At 38.7% G+C, this 23,383-nt stretch overlaps 2 protein-coding genes across 2 annotated transcripts in view; both read left to right on the top strand.

The window, feature by feature from the left end:
* NUP43 (nucleoporin 43) overlaps positions 1–7,917 on the top strand; it is a 32,516-nt gene extending 24,599 nt beyond the window's left edge. Inside the window, exon 8 of the mRNA XM_043999500.1 lies at positions 6,187–7,917. Within this exon, the coding sequence (XP_043855435.1) occupies positions 6,187–6,416 (230 nt within the window). The 3' untranslated portion in view covers positions 6,417–7,917. The remainder of the gene's footprint in view (positions 1–6,186) is intronic.
* Positions 7,918–18,431: 10,514 nt separating this feature from the next.
* Positions 18,432–23,383, top strand: part of LATS1 (large tumor suppressor kinase 1) — a 35,666-nt gene continuing 30,714 nt past the window's right edge. The window contains exon 1 of the mRNA XM_044004268.1: positions 18,432–18,671. The gene's annotated coding sequence lies outside the window, so the exon portion shown is untranslated. The remainder of the gene's footprint in view (positions 18,672–23,383) is intronic.

Here is a 23,383-nt window from a genome sequence, read left to right as displayed (position 1 = left end):
GTTGGGATTGGGTGGTGGTAGGAAATTAATTTTTATTTGATTGATTGATTGATTGATTGATTGATTGATTGATTGAGGCAATTGGGCTTAAGTGACTTGCCCAGGGTCACACAGCTAGTAAGTGTCAAGTGTCTGAGGTCAAATTTGAACTCAGGTCAAATAGGCTGGTGCTCTATCCACTGCGCCACCTAACTGCCCCAGAAATGAATTTTTAAAACCTCAAAATTGAAGGAAGCTTGGGAGGCTGTGTTATCGCATTCCCAACAAGAAATCATTCAGCTTTCCTTGTAGACCTCTATTGAGGGGAAAAACCATTAATTCTGGAGACAACCCATAATCTTATTTTGGAAAGGACTATGTAACGATTGGAATAACGCCACCTGCTGGAGACTTACTGTAGAAGAGTTCTGCCCATGAAGGGAAGGTCTTTGAGGGCAAGACCAGGAGTCAGGAAGTGACGCGGGCTAGTGGGAGGAGGAAGGAAGAGACTGGTGCTCAGGCTCGCGCTCTTTCCTCTGGACTCTGGCGGAGAAGGGAGCTAGAAATGCGCTCTCCCTTTAATAGATAGGAATCTAGACCTTTCTCTCTCTTTACCAAATTCTTATTCTCCTTAATAAATGCCTAAAAGTCTAACTCTTGCTAAAGCTTATAATTTATTGGCGACCACTCATTAAATATTTTAGACAGACTAGCTAGAATTTTAGCCCTTAACAACTACATGTTAGGAAGTATTTGTTCCCTTACACCAAGCCAAAATCTACAGTTTCTTCCTATTGCTTCTAGTTTTACTCTCAGTCCAAGCAGAACAAATCTAATCACACTCCTATTTGAACAGTTCTTCAAATACTTAAAAACAGTTATCATGTCTCTTCATAGGCGCAGTAAAAAATAAACAGAATAAGACAAAATTTAAAGGTGAAAAATGGAAATTGATGTAAGTTGTTTACTATAAAAGGTATATGTGCATTTATATACAATTATATAGTTATAATAAATACACATACATAAATAATACTGAAATAAATTTTAGGAGCATTTTTCTTGTAAAATCAGTTACTCAGAACTGGTTATCTGGTTTGTCGATCTTTGCCCTTGTTTCTCCTTGTTTTTGACAACCTACTTTTTGGCATTTTTATTTTTCATAGACTGTATCAAGCTGGGCTGTTCTAGACTAAGGAAATTTTAAAATATAATAATCAGCAACTGGGATTTTCAGTAAAAAAAATTTGGAGTGAAGAGGTTTGAGGAGCTAGCCTCTTTATATATATCTTTTAAAAGAATGAAGAGAAAAAAAAAATAAAAGAAAAGTAGCTACAAAAGCATAGGAAAATTGGCAGTTCTGATAAAATTAAAAATACTGTAGAGCAACTGAATCAATTAAAGTACCAGAAGCAATACAAAAGATACCAATAGATGTGTCCTTGAATTTTTTATAACTTAGTCCAAGAAATTAAAATCAACATTAATATGAAAATCCTCAGACCAAATAAGAGGGGGAAGAAAATTAAAAGGAATGGTCAAAATCAAGTTAAAAGGAAAAAAGATGAAGAAGAAAAAATTTAAGAATCAAAATTATGACATATATATTTAAAAACCTGAAAGGATCAATAGAATCAACCAGCAATATAACTTTTTTTTTTTAGTGAGGCAATTGGGGTTAAGTGACTTGCCCAGGGTCACACAGCTAGTAAGTGTTAAGTGTCTGAGGCTGGATTTGAACTCGGGTACTCCTGACTCCAGGGCCAGTGCTCTATCCACTGCGCCACCTAGCTGCCCCTAGCAATATAACTTTTTTGCAGGGAGAGGGGCAACACAAATTGGCTAGAAAAATTCCAATGCGGAAAATCACTAAATTATCCAAATAAGGAAAAATTAAGAATCAGTTGAGAAGTCTATGTGATAGACATGACGTGCCAAAACATTTAGAAAGATAGAAGAATTTGAATATGATATTACCAAAAAATGTCAAGGAAAATATCTCAGGCATACGAAAAGCCTCAGGATTTAAATTAAAAAAACCTACAAGACTCCAAGGAAGAATTCAAGATTGACCACACATAAAACGAGTATAGTTAAACTTCAGCATTATAATAGAAAGGAAAATTATAAATAGCTACTGAGTACTTTAAAATAAATACAGGGGCAGCTAGGTGGAGCAGTGGATAGAGCACCGGCCCTGGATTCAGGAGGACCTGAGTTCAAATCTGGCCTCAGACACTTAACGCTTACTAGCTGTGTGACTCAGGGCAGGTCACTTAACCCCAATTGCCCAGCAAATGAATGAATAAATAAATACAAAACCTTGTCCTTTCCCTCAAGGAATTTATAGTTTAGTTAGGGAGACAAGGTATAAAATAAATAAAAAGTTAATAGAAATGCTACAAGGCAGTAGATGATTAATTGGTAAATTAGTAGTATATGTTCAGAGTAAAAAGAGAAATTACCACGGGCCAGCATGGTTTTAGACGACTTCATAGAGGAGAGACTTTTGCCAGGCTTTGAATGGCAAAATGAAACTTAAGTCTGTTATATTAGATTTACCACAACCTGAACAGTGAGGGGAGGATGTGGAGGTTAGGGGGTTTGAAGCCATTAACCAATGGAAGATTGGGGATTATCCTTGAGTTTGATTTATCCATACTGTCCCTTCTGTCACAATAGGTCAGATAATTGGAAGTTACACTTAAGTAATTTAATGAATCTGTGATCTCTTAGGTATATCCCCTCTATAGGCGGAATTTTTGACCATGTGTGAATCCTCCATAGACCATACTGCTGGAGCTGTTCCTTTCAAGACCTTATAAAATTCTGGGAAATGTCCTTTTAAGTTACAAATTGTGCCATGTCTTAAATTGGTAATATGCCATAGCTTACTTTATGTCCCTATACATTTCTCCATTGCCTTTTGGGTTACTTGTTTTGTTTGGAGAGTGTGTTGTTGCGTGATTGACAGCCATATAGCATTATTAGAAGAATATTAATGTATTAAAAGTTGGATTTTTCTGTCAGGGGGCAACTTGAGATCACTGAAAACAGGACACGAGTTCCCAAATACAAACCCAATCCATTCTCTTCCTTCTACTCAATTCTGGGCCCAGTTTTTTGCTCAATTGCAGTGCCTGTCCAAGATTGGTGTACTGATAGATTAATTCAATGGATTAGCCATCCAGTTGCAAGTTATAGCCTGGGGGATTTGAATTTTTGATCCATTTTGTTTTTCCTGTTTGAATCATTAGCCCATTCTCTCTTTTTTTTTTTTTCCCCCCTTTTCAGGGCAGTGGGGGTTAAGTGACTTGCCCAGGGTCACACAGCTAGTAAGTGTCGAGTGTCTGAGGCTAGATTTGAACTCAGGTCCTCCTGAATCCAGGGCCAGTACTCTATCCACTGCACCACCTAGTTGCCCCATATATACTCTTTTTTTCTTTTTTTTTTTTTAGTGAGGCAATTGGGGTTAAGCAACTTGCCCAGGGTCACACAGCTAGTAAGTGTTAAGTGTCTGAGGCCGGATTTGAACTCAGGTCCTCCTGAATCCAGGGCCGGTGCTCTATCCACTGCGCCATCTAGCTGCCCCCCATATATACTTTTAACTTGTGTGAAAGATGCTTTGTTGAAAAAATTCCTACATTTTACTCAAATTTTGCTTTAAAAAAAAATGATAAAGAAACACAGGAGGGGGCAGCCAGATGGCGCAGTGGTTAAGCACCGGCCCTGGATTCAGGAGTACCTGAGTTCAAATCCGGCCTCAGACACTTGACACTTACTAGCTGTGTGACCGTGGGCAAGTCACTTTACCTCTGTTGCCTGCAAAAAAAAAAAAAATTATTAAAAAAAAAAAAAGAAACACAGGAGGCTCATGTATTCTATACAGAATACAACAACACTTTTAGTGGTAGCAAATAACCGGAAATTAATTAGATGCTCATTGACGGGCAAATGGATAAACTTATTTCATTGTAGTACATTAACAAATGGGTAATTATTGTGCCATTAAAAAAAACAACAAAAAATTGGAATTCAAAAAAATATGAACTACCTTTAATAAAGTGATAGTGAGGTAAACAGAACCAGGAATACAACATACACAATAACTACAACAATGTAAATGGAAAACACATTTAAAAAAAAAAATGAAATAGCATTGTATAATTATCATGACCAAGATTTACTGAAGAAGAGCTTTTAAAAATGCTCTTCTTTCCCTGAAGGAGTGGAGAGCTACAGATGCAGACTATTGTCTACACTGTCACATAACTGATATGTTGGTTTTACTAAGCTGGGTTTTTTTATTAAATCTTGGTTTCAAGAGAAGCCTTGTTATTAATGTGATATAAAAACAAGAGGCATCAATGAAAGTAATGATAATTAAAATTCTGAATATATGCCAAGGAGATGGAGACTAAAGACTTTAAGCTTGATTCTGGAGGTCACATTGAACCAGTAGATAAAAGTGATTCTTGCAAATACCTTGATCTCCAGAAAACCATGTTGAGCATAAAGATATCAATAAGGCTGTGACTGAGTATGTAAAGTTTACTGGCATCCTGAAATCAAAGTTATGAATGGGAAGCAATTAATATCAATGCAGTATAAGTGTTTATATTTATGTATATATGTATATATGTGTGTATGTACATATGTGTGTGTGTGTATATATATATATATATAATCTCTTTAGAGTTGTTAAATATACCATAATGGATTTGGGAAGTATTTTTATAAATATAATAAATTACACTATTAACAAAACATATGGTTTACCACTCTAAGGCGGCTATCAAACATTTAGCATTTCCATGGCAAGAATTGGGGAAAAGATTGGTCGATATTCATAGATGACAAAGTGAAAATTTCAAAATTCTACAAAAATACTTTTGGAATAAACATCATCTCTTTACCAAACAAAAGGTTGATAATAAGTATACACCTGAACTTGTCAAGTATCTTCAAAAGGAATTTCCCTGTAGATGAACTTTATTAAATATTTAAAATCCAGAAGTAGAGTCAAAAGGCCCTTCACTGATAATATCTGCATGAATCCTGCCAATATATCAACATAGAAGCATAGAACAAATGGCTGAGTCATGAAGGTTTGTTTGGGAAATGGAAGGGTTTATGGAGGTTGTTCAGGATTAGATCATTGCCACTAGAAATTACAACAGGATATTCTTTAAGTAGCTGGATTTAGTCAATATAAATTATGCAAGGAAATGGTGGAAACTATGCAGAAGCTATGAGAATTTATTACCTACTGAATACTTAGCAAGAGATAATATAGTGCCTGTAATTATACACATTAAAGGCTTGCTCTCTTTGACTGAGAAATGGCAAGCACCTCTACTATAAATACAGACCTCACAATATCCTGGAGAATTCAAAATAATATACTGTATTGGAACCAGACCATTATCAGACTAAACTATTGACTACAATCACTTGGATAAAACATTGATTCATAAAAACTTAACATTTTCAACAGATGTCACTCTGCTAAATATTTAGTCCCCAAACTATGTGGAATAAAAAGATTTCAAAATATAAGGAACTAACAGTGGAGATTAAAATCATGTTAGAACAAGATGAAGTATATATGCCTGTTGTGCTTAGGATGATTTCAGAGAGTTTAAACAGGATGAGCTTATATCATAATAGTTTTATTAAATTACAAAGTCAGTTACTTCATAGTATATAGAACACTGAAAATAAAGGAATAATACTAAGATAACAATTTGTTTTAGGACCATTCTATCTTAAATCTATCAAAAAAGATGAGAATGAGATAACTCCATGGTGGATAATTTCAAGTTCTAATTTTTAAGAAATCCTACATTTTTGATTCATTATATTTCATTTTTGTTTGTTTTTTTTTACAATTTTAGTATCAGTGGATGGGCAAAAAAACAAGAGACTGATACAATCAAAAGTTTAAAATGCCTGCTCTGATAAAGTTTTATGGTTATCTTATGGATGCTTGAGATTGTCATGCTGACAAATCAATTGTTAGACAGTTGGTACATTTCCACAAGTTATTTGTTCATATTTTGGGATAACAGAATTACCAACCTAATATATTTTGAGCATTAAATAAATATAAATAGCAATTACCTTTTATTATATAAATATATGTATTATTTGAAAAGGTTACAAATTTAAGATTTATTTACAAAATTTTAACTATCTTTTTCACAGGTGGAAGAAATAGCACGTTATTAGCTCATCCTTCAAGTAACCAGCTTAATGTTAACCACTCCCTTGTAAGTTCCTGGCTCAGCACTGATCCTGCAAAAGATCGCATAGAGATCACTAGCTTATTGCCAAACAAGACACTGTCTGTCAACAGTTTGGACGTTTTAGGATCTTGTCTTCTTTGTGGAACTGATGCAGAAGCAATTTATGTTACTAGACAACTTTTCTCATGAATGTTTTGTCGGTTCTCAGTTTTGATGCCTCTATTTTAACAGTACTGGCCTTTTTGAATCCCAATTTCTATGTAAACTTCTCAATAGGAACCTTTTTTTAAAAATGTGGAATCATTAGTAAATGAACGAACAGTTTTCAGTTTTGACAGTTGGTGTAACTACTACTTAACTGTAAGACTTGGTGTCTTATGATAGAAAAGCTTGAATATTCAAAAGTATCAAAGATATCTTTGGGCTGCTATTATATGCTTTAAATTTTTTTAACTTCTAAAATTTAGCTGCAATAATCTTCACATTACAGTTATGTTACATTATAGTACATCACATCCCGTTACAGTAATGTTTAAGAAGTAGTTATGAGCAGAGATAAGCTGATTTTCTAAGATTTGTTTTGTTAAGATATTTCATTGTGAGAATAGTGATGATAATAAGATAGGGCAAAAAGGTAACTCCAGTTGTACTGTCTTTTCCCTTATCAACTGAAAAGACTTCCTGTCCTTCATTATTGATGTATATGGAACAAATATTCAGAAGGACACTATCCTAGACCCTGAAACTAATAAAACAACTCTAGTAACAAAGGAATTTTCCTTTATAACGTTGGTGAGCAGTCTGCCAGTTTCATGTTTCTTTAGGAACCACTGGCCAGTATGGTCTTGTTTTATTCTTTTATTTATTCTTAATCCTTTATTTCCATCTATTCAACATTGGTTCTTCTGTATTAAATGTGTCTGCTTTCTGAGAAGAAAAGAATATTAGTTAGAACTAATTAAATAAGTCAAAGTCAATGTCTTAGAGTCTGGAATGTTAACATTTTTAAAAGGTAAAAAAAATCTAGTTCCTTTACTAATGCTTTTGAACTAAACATCAAATATTTAAGCCAAATTGTATTTTGGTTGAACATTTAAAATTTTTTGTTAACACAGAATTTAATTTTAATTTTCAAGATTTGATTTAAGAAATCTTGGTATAATTTTGTACAAATACATATAATGCAGTTAAGAAATTTGGTGAGCTAAGTTACTTTGTCATTGGGTAACGTGCATGTGTGTGAAAAATGAATTTGGTCACATGGTGGGTTGTCTTTGCTCTTAATAGGATATTAATATGAAGCATTATAAGACTAATGAAAATTTGTGTCAAAATATATTAGGTCAAACAGTTTTCTTTAAACTTTTGAGATTTTAAATCACAGCAATGTTGACATAACAACTACATACCTTAGGATTTCATGAAAAGAAATGTTTTTATTTAGCTTTTCTAGTAAAATAAATCTTTTCATTGGATTTTTAACTGTTCCAGTATTGCCTTATATCTCATTTATTTTTTTAATAAAACTCTAAAGCTGAATGCATCTACCAATTTTTGTCTATGAAATATGGCCATTAATTTGATTAAAGACATGAACTCGGTAATTCCGATTAAGGAGAAATGTCAGATTAGAATACTAGCTAATACTGAGCAAGAAACAAGAGTTCAGTGTATGAATTACCATAGTGAATATCAGTTAATAAATACATATTTGAAAGTCTCATCTTACATTTTTTATCAGGTATCCAGTCCTGATAACGCTTCTGAGGGTATAAATTTATTTAAAGGGATAAAGGTGTGTTCTTAATCATAGTTTGTGAATTTAATATTCATTAAATTCCTATTGACATTTTCTCTCCTCTTATACTATGTGAAACCTCCTCTGGAATAGCATTTTGAGAAAACTGAGATTTTGCCATGCAGAAAAATACTACCTCCTCAGTATTTCAAGAAACAATTTCGTTGCCCAGTGAACAGATAAGATAGTCATGGATAATAGCAGTTAGAATGGAAACATTTCCAAGTGTAGCACTCAGGCCACCATCTTCCCTTGAACATGGGTCCCCTCAAAAAAGGGGTAAGTCAGATTCAGGGTACAATATGGGTCCACATCCACTCAAAATTCAGGAGCCTGCACCAACACATTTGCTTTTCTAGTAGTGGCCATGTGAGTGGACCAAACTGTCAGGTGCAAGAGCTGTTGGAAGAGGAATAACTGACAAGTTTTGGCAGTGAAGTAGATGTGGGGAAGTAAAGGAGAAGGGAAAAATCAAGAATGGAAGATTATGTACCTGAGATTCTGGAAGGATTGTCATACCCTCAAATAAGGAAATATGTAGGAAGGGTAGGTTTGGTGGTGGAAAATGAGTTCCGTTTTAGAAATGTTGATTTTGAGACAGTGATTAAAGATTTGTTTTCTGGGCATTGCTAATGTTTCAATTGCTTTAGTGATGATTTCATTTTTCAAAAGTAGAAAAATGGGGTACTGCTGTTTTGTGCATGCTTCTGACTATAAGAGAGATCACTGCTGAAGTAGAAATGATATAAACTTAGGGAAAAAATGACTGCTCCATCTCCAGAATTTATAATAGAGGAAAAAACAGGTTTAGTCAGATATGTAACTGAGATTTTGGGAGAACAAATTTCAGAATTCAGAGAAAATAGGAAGGATCTTGTAACTTAAAATTATACAGGGTAAATTAGCCTAAGAATAACAAGAAGCCTCAAGAATAAAAATGATTCTGATGACCAAGAGAACGTTGTACACATTATCAACTACTACACTGTGTGATGATCAACTGTGATGGACAACTCTTCTCAGCAATACAATGATCCAAGACAATGCCAAAAGACTCATGGTGGAAAATACTTGCCGCATTGAGAAAAAGAACTATGGAGTCTGAATGTAAATTGAAGCATACTATTTTCACTTTTGTTGTTGCTTTTTTTGTTTATTCATGTGGGTTTTTTTTCCTTTTCTTATGACTCTTCCCTTACAACTTGACTAATGTAGAAATATGTTTAGCATGATTGTAATGTATAACCTTTATCAGATTGCTTGCTGGCTTTGGGAGGGGAGAGGGAAGGGAGAGAGAAAAATCTGGAACTCAAAAAATGTATTTACGTGTAATTGGAAAAGGAAAAGTTAAGTACAATTTTTAAAAACTGATTCTGTGGGCAGCTAGGTTGCGCAGTGGATAAAGCATTGGCCCTGGATTCAGAGGACCTGAGTTCAAATCCAGCCTCAGACACTTGACACTTACTAGCTCTGTGACCTTGGGCAAGTCACTTAACCCTCATTGCCCTACAAAAAAAGGAGGAAAAAATTGATTCTGATGAATTAAAGCTATCTATAGTCATGAAAAAAGTGCTCTAAATCTTTTTTTTTAAGTGAGGCAATTGGGGTTAAGTGACTTGCCCAGGGTCACATAGCTAGTAAGTGTTAAGTGTCTGAGGGCAGATTTGAACTCAGGTCCTCCTGACTCCAGGGCCAGCCAGTGCTCTATCCACTGCGCCACCTAGCTGCCCCTTCTAAATCATTGATCAAATGAAAATTAAAACAACTCTGAAGTGTTATCTCATACCTATCAGATTGACTTAATATGGCAAAAAAAAGAAAATGATAAAATGTCGAAAATGTGGGAAAATTGGAACACTAATACATTGTTAGTGGAGTTGTAAACTGATCCAGCCATTCTGGAGAACAATTTGGAACTGCTCAAAGGTATAAAACTCTGCACACCCTTTGACCCGGAAATACCACTGCTGGATCTGTATTGCAAAGAGATCATGGAAAAGGACCCACATGTACAAAAATATTTATAGCAACTCTTTTTGTGGTGGCAAAGAATTGGAAATTGAAGGGATATCTATCAATTGGGGAATGGCTGAACAAGTTGCGGTTTATGAATGTGATGGAATACTATTGCCATAAGAAATGATGAGCAGGCAGATTTCAGAAAAACCTGGGAAGACTTAAGTGGACTGATGCTGAGTCAAGTGAGCAGAACCAGGAGAACATTGTACACAGTAACAGCAACATTGTGTAATGATCAACTTTAAAGGACTTGGCTCTTCTCAGTAATGTAAATATCCAGGGCAATTCCAAAAGACATGATAGGAAATGCTCTCCACATAAAGAAAAAGAACTTATGGAGTCTGAATGCAGATCAAAGTTTATTACTTTCACTTTTTGTTATTTTTTCTTGTTTTTCTCTTTTGTTCTGATTCTTTTACAACATGGCTAATATGGAAATGTGTATAACTTGATTGTACATATATAACCTATATCAGATTGCTTTTCTGTCTTGAGGAGGGGGAGGAAAGGAAGGGAGAAAAATTTGGAACTCAAAATCTTACAAAAATGAATGTTGAAAACAATCTACATGTAATTGGAAAATAGAATACTACCCCCAAAAAGGAAAATTATTCTGATGAAGAAAAGGGTGAACTATATAACGAAGATTATGTAGACCCACAGGGAACTCAATGAAACAAGAGTATAGGAGATAAAAGCATGGGCAGAGAGTAGAGGACAATTAGTCCTAAAATGTGACAAAGTCCGGTAAGAAGTATTACTTAAGGTAACTAAAACCCAGAATGAGCTGAGGCTAGTGATGGATTAATCAAGCAAGTATTTGAATATATTTATATATGCCAAACACTGGAGATACATAGGACAAAATGAGTGATTCCCTTCCATCAAGAGGCTTATGCTGAGGGAGACAGCATATTCACATGTAAGTACATATAAAATACTCTCTCTCAAATATGTGATTTCATTGATTCAGGAGTTCCCTCAAACACCAATCAAGAGTCCAATCCTTCCCTCTTTAACTCTTGTCCTTTGTTTTCTTAAAAGTTCGTCACTGGGGGGGCAGCTAGGTGGTGCACTGGCCCTGGATTCAGGAGGACCTGAGTTCAAATCCAGCCTCAGACACTTGACACTAGCTGTGTGACCCATGGCAAGTCACTTAACCCTCATTGCCCCACCAAAAAAAAAAAGTTCATCACTGGGTCTACTTAATGAACTTGAGCTCTTACTTGATTTTTTTCTCTTTTGTGTGGGTATCTATTTATTTCTGGGAGTAGGGAGAGACTGCAGCTGAGGTCTCAAGAAAGAAAACAGCTGTTTTAAAGGAAGTTGGCAATTCTAAGAGATGGCAGTAAGGAGAAACTATGCCCCAGGCTTGTAGTACTATGCAAATATGCAAAGATTGGAATTGAGTATCAGCAAGTGAATAATACAGACTAAGCCTAGAAAGGTAGATTGATGTCAGATTTTGAAGTGCTTTTAAATGCTCTAGGGAGAAATGTGTATTTGATTCTAATGGTAATAAGCAACCAGAGTTTATTGTGCAGTAGCCTAATGTGGTCTAACCTGTGCTTTAGAAAAATCACTTTGGCAGGTGTGTAGAGGATACATTGGAAAGAAGAGATGCTTGAAGCTGGGAGAACAATTAGGAGGCTAATGACCTAGCAAAGACTGAGGAGAGGCAGTCAGAGGAGAAACAGAATAGTGTCATTAATACTTAGAGGGGAAAAAAAAATATCCAGAAAGGGGGGGGGGGCAGCCCGCAATAGTGTCATTGCTGCAGACAGGTTGAGGATTGAGCAATGGATATTAGGTTTGGCTATTAAGAGATCACTGATAATTTAGGGAGAATAGTTTTAGTTGAGTAATGAAGTCAGATTTCAAGGAGCTGAGAACAGAATTAAAGTGGCAGCAAGTAACAACTTTTTCTAGAAGTTTATGAAAAGAAAGATTTAGGACATTAGCCTAAGGGGGTGGCAGAATTAAGTGAGGGTTTGGTTTTTGTTTTGTTTTGAGAAAGGGAAAGACCTAAGCATGTTTGTAAGCGCAGCAAATGGGTCAGTAGAGATTGAAAATTAAAGGAAGCAAGGGTGATTGTGGGAATATAGGATCAACAGTATAGAGTGGTTGATTTTCTTGATAACTGCTGTCTTCATAAGAAATTAAAGGAGGGGGGCAGCTAGGTGGCGCAGTGGATAGAGCACTGACCCTGGATTCAGGAGCACCTAAGTTCAAATCCAGCCTCAGACACTTGACACTTCCTAGCTGTATGACCCTGGGCAAGTCACTTAACCCTCATTGCCCCACCCAAAATAAAGAAAAAGAGAGAGAGGTATGGTGTAGGAGGCTTGAGAGAAAAAGGTTTGGATGCCAGGTCCTCTGCTGAAAGAGGATCAGAGGTATGGGGTAGAAGGCTTGAGAGAAAAAGATTTGGAATAGCTGCAGTGGGGAGTGAGATAGGGAATCAATTAGGAAAGAGTAAAGGGATTTCCTTGTTGCAGCAAGTACTTGGGAGATTAGATGATAAATTTGTCGTGGAATCTACACAGTCCTGTTATTTCTTCCAGCACAAGTCAGCAGCAGATAGTGGGAGTAATCCAGGGCTGGGGTGATGAATGAAAAGAACAACAAATAGGGACTTTTTGAATCTTGAGTTATGAGTGAGGGGGGAAACAAAGAAGAGATAGCACTTTTGCTCAGAATGTATAAGGATAATAGATACTAGAAAGAAGTGAGAACTATTCAACTGTTATTTTGCTTCTATATTCTTTAACTGGTTTTATCCTCCACCACTACTTACTGCTTCATGAGACAGTACTGCTGACAATTGTGCATCATAAGATTATTTTTTTTTTTGGCGGGGCCATGAAGGTTAAGTGACTTGCCCAGGGTCACACAGCTAGTAAGTGTCAAGTGTCTGAGGCCAGATTTGAACTCAGGTACTCCTGAATCCAGGGCCCGTGCTTTATCCACTGGGCCACCTAGCTGCCCCCATAAGATTATTTTTTAAAATTAAAAACAACAAACAATTTGGTCTCCCAATCTCAAAGTATGGAGGCTACTCATATGTCTAATTCCATGAATGATTAGCACAGAAACTTCGACCTGCTCCTTTTCAGACATGGGCCAGTTTTACTTTCCTTAGGCAACCTTGCACATACCTCTTCCCTTCCCAAGGACTTAGCAAACTGATCCCAAACTTGGTGTAGACACCTGACATGGCCCACTGTAGTTCCAAACTACTAAACTCAAAAGATTCACTAGCCTCAACCTCTTTGGTAATTTGTATTAGAGACATGTGCCACCATGCCTAGCCTTCATAAGTTTTTGTTTTGTTTTGTTTTTGTTTTTTTGCAGGGCAATGGGGGTTAAGTGACTTGCCCAGGGTCACACAGCTAGTAAGTGTCAAGTGTCTGAGGCTGGATTTGAACTCAGGTACTCCTGAATCCAGGGCTGGTGCTTTATCCATTGCGCCATCTAGCTGCCCCATAAGATTTTTATAATGATTTTATATTCTACTCTGATTGTTGCCTTTGGCAGCCAAACAAAGCTTGGCAAGATAGCCAACTGAGCAAAGTCACCATTACAGAATACAAGGATGAAATAGGAAAAGTGTTGTAAAGAAGAAAAATGGAAAAGATTTGCAAAAATGATTTCAACAAATTGTTCACCATACTTGGACCCCCAACATCACAATCCTTGAGATGCTTAGAGAAAAGGAAGAAATGGTACTAAAAAGAATTAAGTTAAGAAAAGCAGGGGGTGGCTAGGTGGCGCAGTGGACAAAGCACCAGCCCTGGATTCAGGAGTACCTGAGTTCAAATCCAGCCTCAGACACTTAATACTTACTAGCTGTGTGACCCTGGGCAAAACAATTAACCCCCATTGCCCTGCAAAGAAAAAAGAAAGAAAAGCAACTGGTTTGGATCAAGGATAGATAGAGGAGATCCGTGCTAAAGGTGATACAACTGTGAAGGCATTGAGGGACAAAAGAGGAAATGATGAGGGGATGATACCAAAGGTATGGGGAAAAACATCTCAAACGTTGTTTATAACTAAATAAGGTAACCAAGAGAATTCACTAATTACAAACCTATATGCTTACTCTCCCATCTAAAACATTTATGAGGGACAGCTAGGTGGCACAGTGGATAAAGCATTGGCCCTGTATTCAAGAGGACCCAAGTTCAAATCCAGCCTCGGACACTTGACACTTATTAGCTGTGTGACCCTGGGCAAGTCACTTAACCCTCATTGCCCCGCAAAAAAAAAAAAGAATAAATAAAGAATAATAATAAATTGAAAATATCCTCAACGAGATTATTAGAGATATCTATCTGTGGGCCACATCTTTAATATTTCATAATTGACTGAAGTATATAGGGAACATAAGATCTTTTTTTTATTTACTTGTTGATTGTGAAAAAGCATTTGACTCAGTAAAAACAATAACATCTTTAATAGGCTCTTTTACAATAAGGTATATCACATTCACATATAAAAATAATTCAAAATTCCTTAGCAGATATAACAACAAATAGCATTGTCCAACGACTCTCTGATAATAAACAAGCCATAAAATGGAGATAGATGCTTACCAAAAGTATTTGATTCTGTGATACAAGAGATCCATGGCAAAATCTACAGAAGGAGTCTTTCTAAATGGTGAGATTCTACAGATGGTCTTGTTTGAGAATAATAGGATGAATGCATCAAGCCCTGAGACACTGTAAAGCCTCCTGGAAGAGCATCTGTAATGACCCAATTTGGCCTGTTCACCCACACATAAAGAGCAAATAAATGAAGAATATCTATCTCCTGGATTTCCCCATGCATCTAAATGAACACCCTATAGAGCTTGTCTAGAACAGACAGTATAGAGCAATAAGTATTTATTAAGTACTTACCATTCTCCAAGCACTGGAGATACAAGTACAAAGAATGAAGCAACTCCTGCTTACAAAGAGCTTCTAGACTATGGGGTGAGGGGAGACGACAAGTATATAAAAAACAGAATAACTATGAAGTTAATAAAGATAAGTATTTTCCAAGTAGTAAAATACAAAGTAGTTTGGGAAAGAAGGCACAGTGCTTGTTATGTTATTAGTTATAGCCTGGAGGAAGTGATGTCCATGTTGGCAATAATCCCCAAACAGTCACAGAAAATCCCCTGCACCAGCTTGCATTGGCTGGAGTGGACACTTGGTTCCCTAACATAATTCACCTGGTGATGGTCCATTAAGTCTGATTTATCTTTTCAAGTTCTGTGATAATCTGATTTTACATTCTTCTCAACCCACACCTTCACCAACTCCTGACCCCAGAACTTGGACCACCAATTTCCCATTTCAGGCTCATGGTCAATGCATACTAGATGACTGTGCCTGCTAGATCTACTCACTTCACCTTGCTTCATGCACAGCTATGCTTCTTTGCCTGCATTCCAAATAGGTTTCACAATAGAATGGTCTTTGTCTTCTTTAAGAACTGAAAGTGGAAAGGGAATTAATTCTTTGCCAGGTACTTCAGAGATGCCTGTGTTTAGGTCTAGTCACCAGAGTTTAGTGAGTACTTAAGTGCTTTGTCATCTTCATCGTTCTCTTTAGGACAGATGATTTTGAAAGCCTGCATCTTTGCTGTGCTAGACACACTGAACATTGATTTAAATTTATCTCTTACCTTGCTCTCTCCCCACCTTATCTGAGCTGAAACTGATGGAACCTTTTAATTTGAGAAAAAAAATGTAAATGTACAAGAGAAAGGAAGAGTTGGAAGATTTGATTGAGCTTTTTAGTGGACTAAAAGTACAATCTTGAATGAGCAGTGCAACATGGTAACCAAAAAAGTGACTGATTATTAAGGAATTTTCATTCAAATTTGTTGTCATTCATGTTGTGTCTGCATCCCTTTTGTGTCTCAGTCTCCAAGTTTACTGTAGGAGAGACTCCAAGGACCTCAGAAACATCCACCAGATATGTATGCAATATAGAATGAATAAGGGGCAGCTAGGATAGAGCACCGGCCCTGGAATCAGGAGGACCTGAGTTCAAATCCAGCCTCAGACACTTAATACTTACTAGCTGTGTGACCCTGGGCAAGTCGCTTAACCCCAATTGCCTCACCAAAAAAAAAAATATAGAATGAATAAGCCTAGGCTTTTCATCACAGCTCCCCAATGTTGCAATCACTACAGAGTGAAGGCACAAGGTTGCAGAACAGCCCAACCCACTGCCACACATGATCTCACTGATACCCTGTACCTTCTCAGACAGAAAATCTCAATCTGTTATGGCACTCAAATTAATCTCCAACCATTTGTCAATCTCTGGATTTGATGAGATTTCCCTGGATGTGCTCCCTTCCTGTAAGAAAAAAGTGGATTGAATAGAGCTTCTGCTAGAGCCATCTTTTCATTGCTTCTCAAATGCTACAGAATCACTGCTAAGAAGGCTACTAGGACCCAGTTCCAGGGCATAAAACATCAGTGAAGCACACTAGTCTAAACCTAGCCCTAGAAGGAAGTGTCCTTTCATGAATCAAGACAAATGCTAGTAGAAAACTCTACTACCTAGAAATCTGAAACTAGACAAAAAACACTCATAAACTACTGAGGATCCTCACTCGGGCAAGCCCACAAATCAATGACAAAGTTATCCATTCTCCTTTCTTTACACTGTACTCCACTTAGTACTAACTTTTCACAAACACCCAGTAAAAATCTCTAGCCCGTGTCAAAAAATGATCACTAATGTCAAGACAGTATCTTGGTCATCTTATAGCACAGTAATGACCAATTATAGGAAGTTGCGATTCCCCTTTCACTTTCACGCTCCGCGGTCTGCCTCTTAAATCATCTGTTCCCAGGACTTTAACATAGGTTTAACTCACATAGAAGTCAGGTTCCTCCTCTGACTCACTTAAGTCACTCTCTCTCTCCTCTATACAGACTCACTCCTCCACACTACTTTCTCGAAACTCCTGTGCACCCAAGTGTTTGTTTCTCTCCCAAACTCGGGCACACAGCTGTTTCCCCTTGGCAAGCATTCTCATTTTTATGAATATTCCCCCTCTTCCTTCTTTTCTCTTGCTCTCTGGGACCGAGGGGTGAGTATACATTTATAACACTTCCTTGACAATTTTCAGAATATTCAAATAACATTTTATTCCAGCTAAAAGTTTTCCCTTATTCATTATCTTTATAAAGTCCCTCTTCTTCCTTGGCGTCATAGAGCTGCTTTCTCAATTCTTTCTCTCTCTGCAAGTGTTTTTAGCATCTTAATTCTTTTTGCTACAGGCTTTTTTCTCCTCCAGCTCTTCTCCTCTTCACATTTCATCTGCAATCTGCGCTTCCTTCTGCAGCTACTGTTTGGCTAGACAAAGTTGCTTCTTCCTTACTACTTCTGCAGCCGCTCCTTGCTCTCTCCTCCAAATCCCCTTGTACTCCTTTTCAGGTTAATTTCTACCACATGATTTTCCATTTCAGTCTCTTACTGTTTATCTGAATCAATCTCCACCCCTAGAAGACTTATGCTCTGATTTTACGTTTAGTATTTAAAGATCTCTGAAATCTATCGCGGATCAGTGCAATCCATACTTGCTCCGAGAGTTCACAGGATTTTTATCATTTTAAAAAATTTGTAATTCAACTTTTCCGACCAAAACTAACAAGGGCCATTTCAGAAGCATTGGTTGTTTCGCAAGGGAACGAAGCCTGGATCTGGCTTAAGATTCCACACATCTGTACCTTACAACCTGTTGTGTGCTACTTTGGGGCTCGGATTCTTCATTTTTAAAATGACGTACTTAACCAGACGACTTCCCAAAGCGACCACCCTGTGTCTGGGTTCAGGCTCCAAAAAGGCAGGACGAAGTCTTTCTCCTTGGGCATCTGTGCTGTGTAGCCCCTAGCAGAGTGAGAGGCGCTAACAGCAGCTTAACGAAGAGGTGTTCAAAGTGACCCGAGCTGGGGGGCAGGGGGCGTGGGGAGGGGGGTACGCCTGCGAAAGATCGACGAGGTCTGTGAAACTTAGCTCAGATTGCAAAGGACTCGAGCGAGGTAGTGACAGCCCCGGAGGAAGCCATCCCTCTGCATTAAAGCGGAGAAGCGAGTGCCGCAGGCTCCTTTCCCCACCCCGCGGGCGACCAGAAAGCCGAAGGTCAACGGCTGGCTGAGCCTCTCCCTCCGGCCTACGGAGGAGGTGGACGGCGCACACCGGGACTAGCGGAGACAAAGTCCTAAATCCCAAATCCTCCGTCCCCCGCCCTCTCCTTCTGCAAGCCCTCTCCTCTCTTTCCCCCGCCCCCGTCACCCCGCGCGCAAGCGACGCCGGGAAATGCCCACATCCGGGAAACCTGGAGCGGAGTGCGGCCGCAGCTGCGGCGGCGGCGACACGGAGCGAAAGACAAAATGGCGGCGGCGCCGGTGGCGGCCCGGCGCTGAGGGGAGAGTCCGGTCCTCGCGGCCCCTCCCTCCCCCGGCTACGTGCCGCGGTGGCCGGCGACGCCCCCTTCCGCTCTCGGACCCGGCGCAGCTCGGATCCTGTGGGGCCCCCGGCACGGGTTCAAGTCTCAGCCCGAGCCGGGCCTCCAGCCCGCGGACGTCGCCGCCTTGGAGTCCGGCTCTCCTGCAGGTAGGTCTGGCGGGGCGGCCGGGCGGGTGAGGCCTGCTTTTTTTCTCCTCCTGAGGCCCCGGGCCGGCCGGCGGCGGCTGCGGCGGCCCACGCCCATCGGGGCTGGCCGGGGTCCAGGGGCCACAGCCGCCGGCGGGAGGGCAAGGCAAGGCTGCCCGCTCCGGGCCTGGCGTAGCCGGGGTCCGTTGACCCGAGCTGTGCTCTGCCCGAGAGAAGATGCGAGTTTGGGTCGCGCTGGGTGCCTTCGGGAGAGCCCCCGGGCGGGCCGGGAAGACGGCTTCACGCCAGAGCGTCCCGCTAGTTGTGCACAGAGAGAATGAATAGTGCTGATGGGAGGCTGTCCATGTGTGCGTGCCCGAGGATCCGGTGGCCCGGGGACCCGGGACCGACTGCATCTTCTGGAGCATCCTCGTCACCCGGGCTTGGGCCCGTTATCACCTCCTGAGGCCAGCTTTCCTGGCCCAGCCACCCAGGACCTCCCCCTAGGAAAGCACCCTGGATAAGAATCGCTGGACTCCATATGCCAGGGACACCACCGCGAATTCTTTCATCCCCCTACCCCAGTAAACAATCTTCTGAACTTAATGAAGTTTGCCTCCCTATCCCAAACTGACCTCCGGTCTTTCAGGAGATCATTTCCTATTGCAAATGGTATCCTAAGAACCACTTCACCTTAACGAATCTCTGGAAATCTATATGCATAAAACTTTTTGGAAGCTTCTGTAGTGTTGAGTGACTTTCAACATCTGGGAACTGATGGTAGAACAAGTGAATAAAAGAAAGGTGAATATATGATGGAGGTGAAGGAAGGAGGGCTAAAAGAATATTGAATAATCCTTTTTTTTTTATGGTAGGTGCCAAACACTGCATTTCAGGAGAAGTGCAATTGCAATAACTTGATTCCATCCCCTTCTGTAGGCGTCTCCAGTTAAGGACTCAAATACATATTTAATTCTGTTGGGAATAAACAGAGGGAAATTGTATACACATATTCAGTATGGCTTTTTTGTGCATATGTAAACGTGAAGTGGTCTACCTTTCTGGAGAAATTGGTGGTTCCTACAGATTTTGAGAGCTGCAAGGAACTTTATTTTATTGCGGGGCAATGAGGGTTAAGTGACTTGCCCAGGTTCACACAGCTAGTAAGTGTCAAGTGTCTGAGTCACATTTGAACTCAGGTCCTCCTGAATCCTAGGCCAGTATTCTCTATCCACTGCGCCACCTAGCTGTCCCACTGGAAGGAACTTTAAACAAAACTACCTTGTGCAAGAATCCTTCTGTAAACTGATTTTTAATGTTTTATTAGCTGTATTCTCAGTATAATATATTTTTTATTTCATGCATTTAAAAATATTCTGAAAAGGGTCCTGGAGGCATCACTGTACTAACACACACAAAAAAGCTTAAGAACCTCTGCTCTATGGCATTCCTTTTAGGTGGTCAGTCCGGGCTCTGCTTGAACACTTTGAATGATGAGGCAGTGTAGTGCAAAGAATATATGGAACTTTGAAGTCAGAAAACCTAGGTTTGATTCCTAGTTTTGCATCTTACTATGTGAGCATGAACAAGTCATTTCATTTCTGTGAGTTTCAGTTTCTCCTGTCTGTAAAATGGAAATAAAATTATACTAACTTAACAGTTTTGTGAAGAGGATTTGTACACTATAGAGTGCATTGTTAGTTATTTGTTATAGATTTGCCATGCCAGCCCATTTCATTGGTGAACAGATCTAATTATTACACTGTTCTTTATTTTGACCTAACATCTACCTCCCTAAAACTCCTACTCATTTAAACTCAGGCTTGATTGCTTCTAAAGATCATTTGGGAATGTGTCTCTACCTAATACCTTCTTTAGTAAATAGCAAAATAAATATTTTACAACATACACCTGTGACCTTTTAAAAAAAATCCTTTAGTGTATCAGTATTATCATAGTTTTCAAGTCGACTTAGTCCTCCTAATTTTGGTTGATGTCCCTAGCTTAGGTCCCCAGTCACCCAAGAATGCATCTTTATAAAGTTTAACAGATTAGTGTTTGATTTGGATGTTTTGGTGGGGTGATGAAACTTGATCGAATCTCCAAAATTATTCATTTTGATAGGATGTTTTTACACTGAAAGTTAGATTTCAAAGTATTTCTCACTTCTTTCAGGGTAAAGTAGAAGACAGGAAGTTGTAATTTGAGTACCTGTTTTTATACTAAAATGCCCACATTTGTAGTTTCTATCAAGCAGGCTTATTTTTTTCCTTTAAAAATTTGACAGACAGGTAAATAGACTGCCTGATTCCCCAAGGCAATGATGGAATTTGACTGGCTTAACAGTAAAGGAAGTGGCATTGTACTCCTCTGCTCAGCAACTGCTGCAGGAAACTAGGTCATGGCACATGCTGGGTAAGGCACATTCTTTCTGATGGGTGAATGTTGATTGAACATGCCTTGCCATTGTTCATAATCTCATGGACAAGCTTCTACCACATGTGTATGTGGGATTTTTGGATTCTCTTCTGTGGGTTTAATTTACCCATGCCTTTTCTTCTAGTTCTAATATTTTATGATTATATTCTTGGAGCAAAGCCAGCTTTGGCTACTTAACTAGTTATTTACCTACTTTGGATATCCTTTGCTTCCCTACTGAGAATTTTTTCAGAATATAGAAATGTGTTTAGTTAACGTTTTTATCAACAAAAATGCAATCTTATTTCATTTTCAGCATGAGAATAATATGTAGTGATTTGTCTGTGCTTCTTGTGGTCTCTAGAGGTTCTATTTATATCCAATATAATAAAATTAAAATACAGTTAATTATTTGAAAGGTAATAGAAAGAAAGCTTATGAATATTGTGTAGACTCTTGTAATATTGTAATTGAAACAATTATACCATGAAGCTTTTTGTTTCTTTGAAAAGAATGATCATGACTTCCCCTGCAAAACTAAAGATGAACATCACACAGAGTGTGATGGAAAGATGCATGATGAGTTTGAAGGGGTGACAACATATAACTAAAGAGGAACTCTGAAGAACAAGATTAAAGGATTTAATAAAAGAATTGTATGACAGAAAGAAAAGATGGGGTGAACAAGTGATGAAAGTGAGGTTTTTACTCTAAAAAGAAATTGAAAGACTTGCCATTCAAGTTTTAATTAAAAATAAGCTCAGCACGGGGGCAACTAGGTGGTACAGTAGATAAAGCACCAGCCCTGGATTCAGGAGTACCTGAATTCAAATTCGGCCTCAGACACTTGGCACTTAAACTAGCCATGTGACCCTGGGCAAGCCACTTAACCCCACCAAAAACAAAAAAAAAGAATAAGCTCAGCACAAAGCTTGACAAAACCCAAGAGAGAGGTCTCTGTAGCTCTTGGAAATTTCCTTGTGTAATGTAGTACCTGTGACAGTACTACTGATTTTTTTTCAGTTATCATATTACTGATAATCTTTTATAATGCTTTATGGTTTACAAAGTATTTTTCTTAGAACTTCATGAGGTAGGTACTATAAGTTATCATCATTATTGTCATTTTCATTTTATACATGAGAAAACGGGACAGCCAGGGAATGTTCATAGAACTGAAAGATGTAGTGGTTTTGTTTTTGTTTTTGTTTTTGTTTTTGGTGAGGCAGTTGGGGTTAAGTGACTTGCCCAGCGTCACACAGCTAGTAAGTGTCAATTGTCTGAGGCCGGATTTGAACTCAGGGCCTCCTGACTCCAGGGCCTGTGCTCTATCCATTGCACCACCTAGCTGCCCCAGATATAGTGTTTTGTTCATGGACAGCAAGGAGGTCAATATCACTGGATCAAAGAATACATTTTCAGTGGGAGGGAGTAAGGTATAAGAAAACTGAAAATGTAGGAGGGAGCTAAGTTATGAAGGGCTTTGAATGCCAAACAGAGCATTTTGTATTTAATCTGGGAGGTGATAAAGAGTAGGTTATTGAGTAGTGAGTTGACAAAGTCAGTCCTGTGCTTTAGGAAAGTCACTTTGATGGCTGAATGGAGAGAGTCTTAGGGAAGGCAGACCAACAGGCTATTGCGGTAGTCCAGTTGTGAGGTGATGAGGGCTTTCACCAGTTAGTGGTAGCGTCAGAGGGAAAAAAAGGGGAGTTTTGGAGAATATTGCAAAGGTGATATTGACAGACCTTGGCAGCAGATTGGATATGGGCGGAGGAGGGGTGAGAGATAGCGAGGAGTCAGTGATAAGACCTAGGTTGCATCCCTGGGAAACTCATGATAGTATAACCCTCTGTTGTTGTTTTGTTGTTGTTGTTGTTGTTTGTCCTTTGTTTTGGAAGAGGACCAATGAAACTGCAGGACAGTGCTGTGATCTTCTGTTCATTCTCTGTTACATAGTCTTACATCTTTCTCCCTTTTTTACATTACTGTTAAGTAGAGTGTTGGCTCAGTGGAATAGATTAGGTACACAATACATAGTAGCAAATAACAACAATAATTTGATAAATGCCAAGATCCACGCTTTGGGGACAAGAACTCAATATTTGACAAAAACTCCTGGGAAAACTGGAAAGCAGCTTAGCAGAAACTAGGTATAGACCAACATCTCACACACCATATAGCAAGATAAGGTCAAAATCAATACATGATTTAGACATAAAGGGTGATACCATAACCAAATTAGGGGAGTATGCAATAGTTTACCTGTCAGATCTATGGATAAGGGAAGAATTTATGACCAAATGAGACAAATAATA

The sequence above is a fragment of the Dromiciops gliroides genome, chromosome 4 (genome assembly GCF_019393635.1).
Source record: "Dromiciops gliroides isolate mDroGli1 chromosome 4, mDroGli1.pri, whole genome shotgun sequence".
Taxonomy (NCBI): Eukaryota; Metazoa; Chordata; class Mammalia; order Microbiotheria; family Microbiotheriidae; genus Dromiciops; species Dromiciops gliroides.
This window is presented reverse-complemented; position numbering and strand designations above follow the sequence as displayed.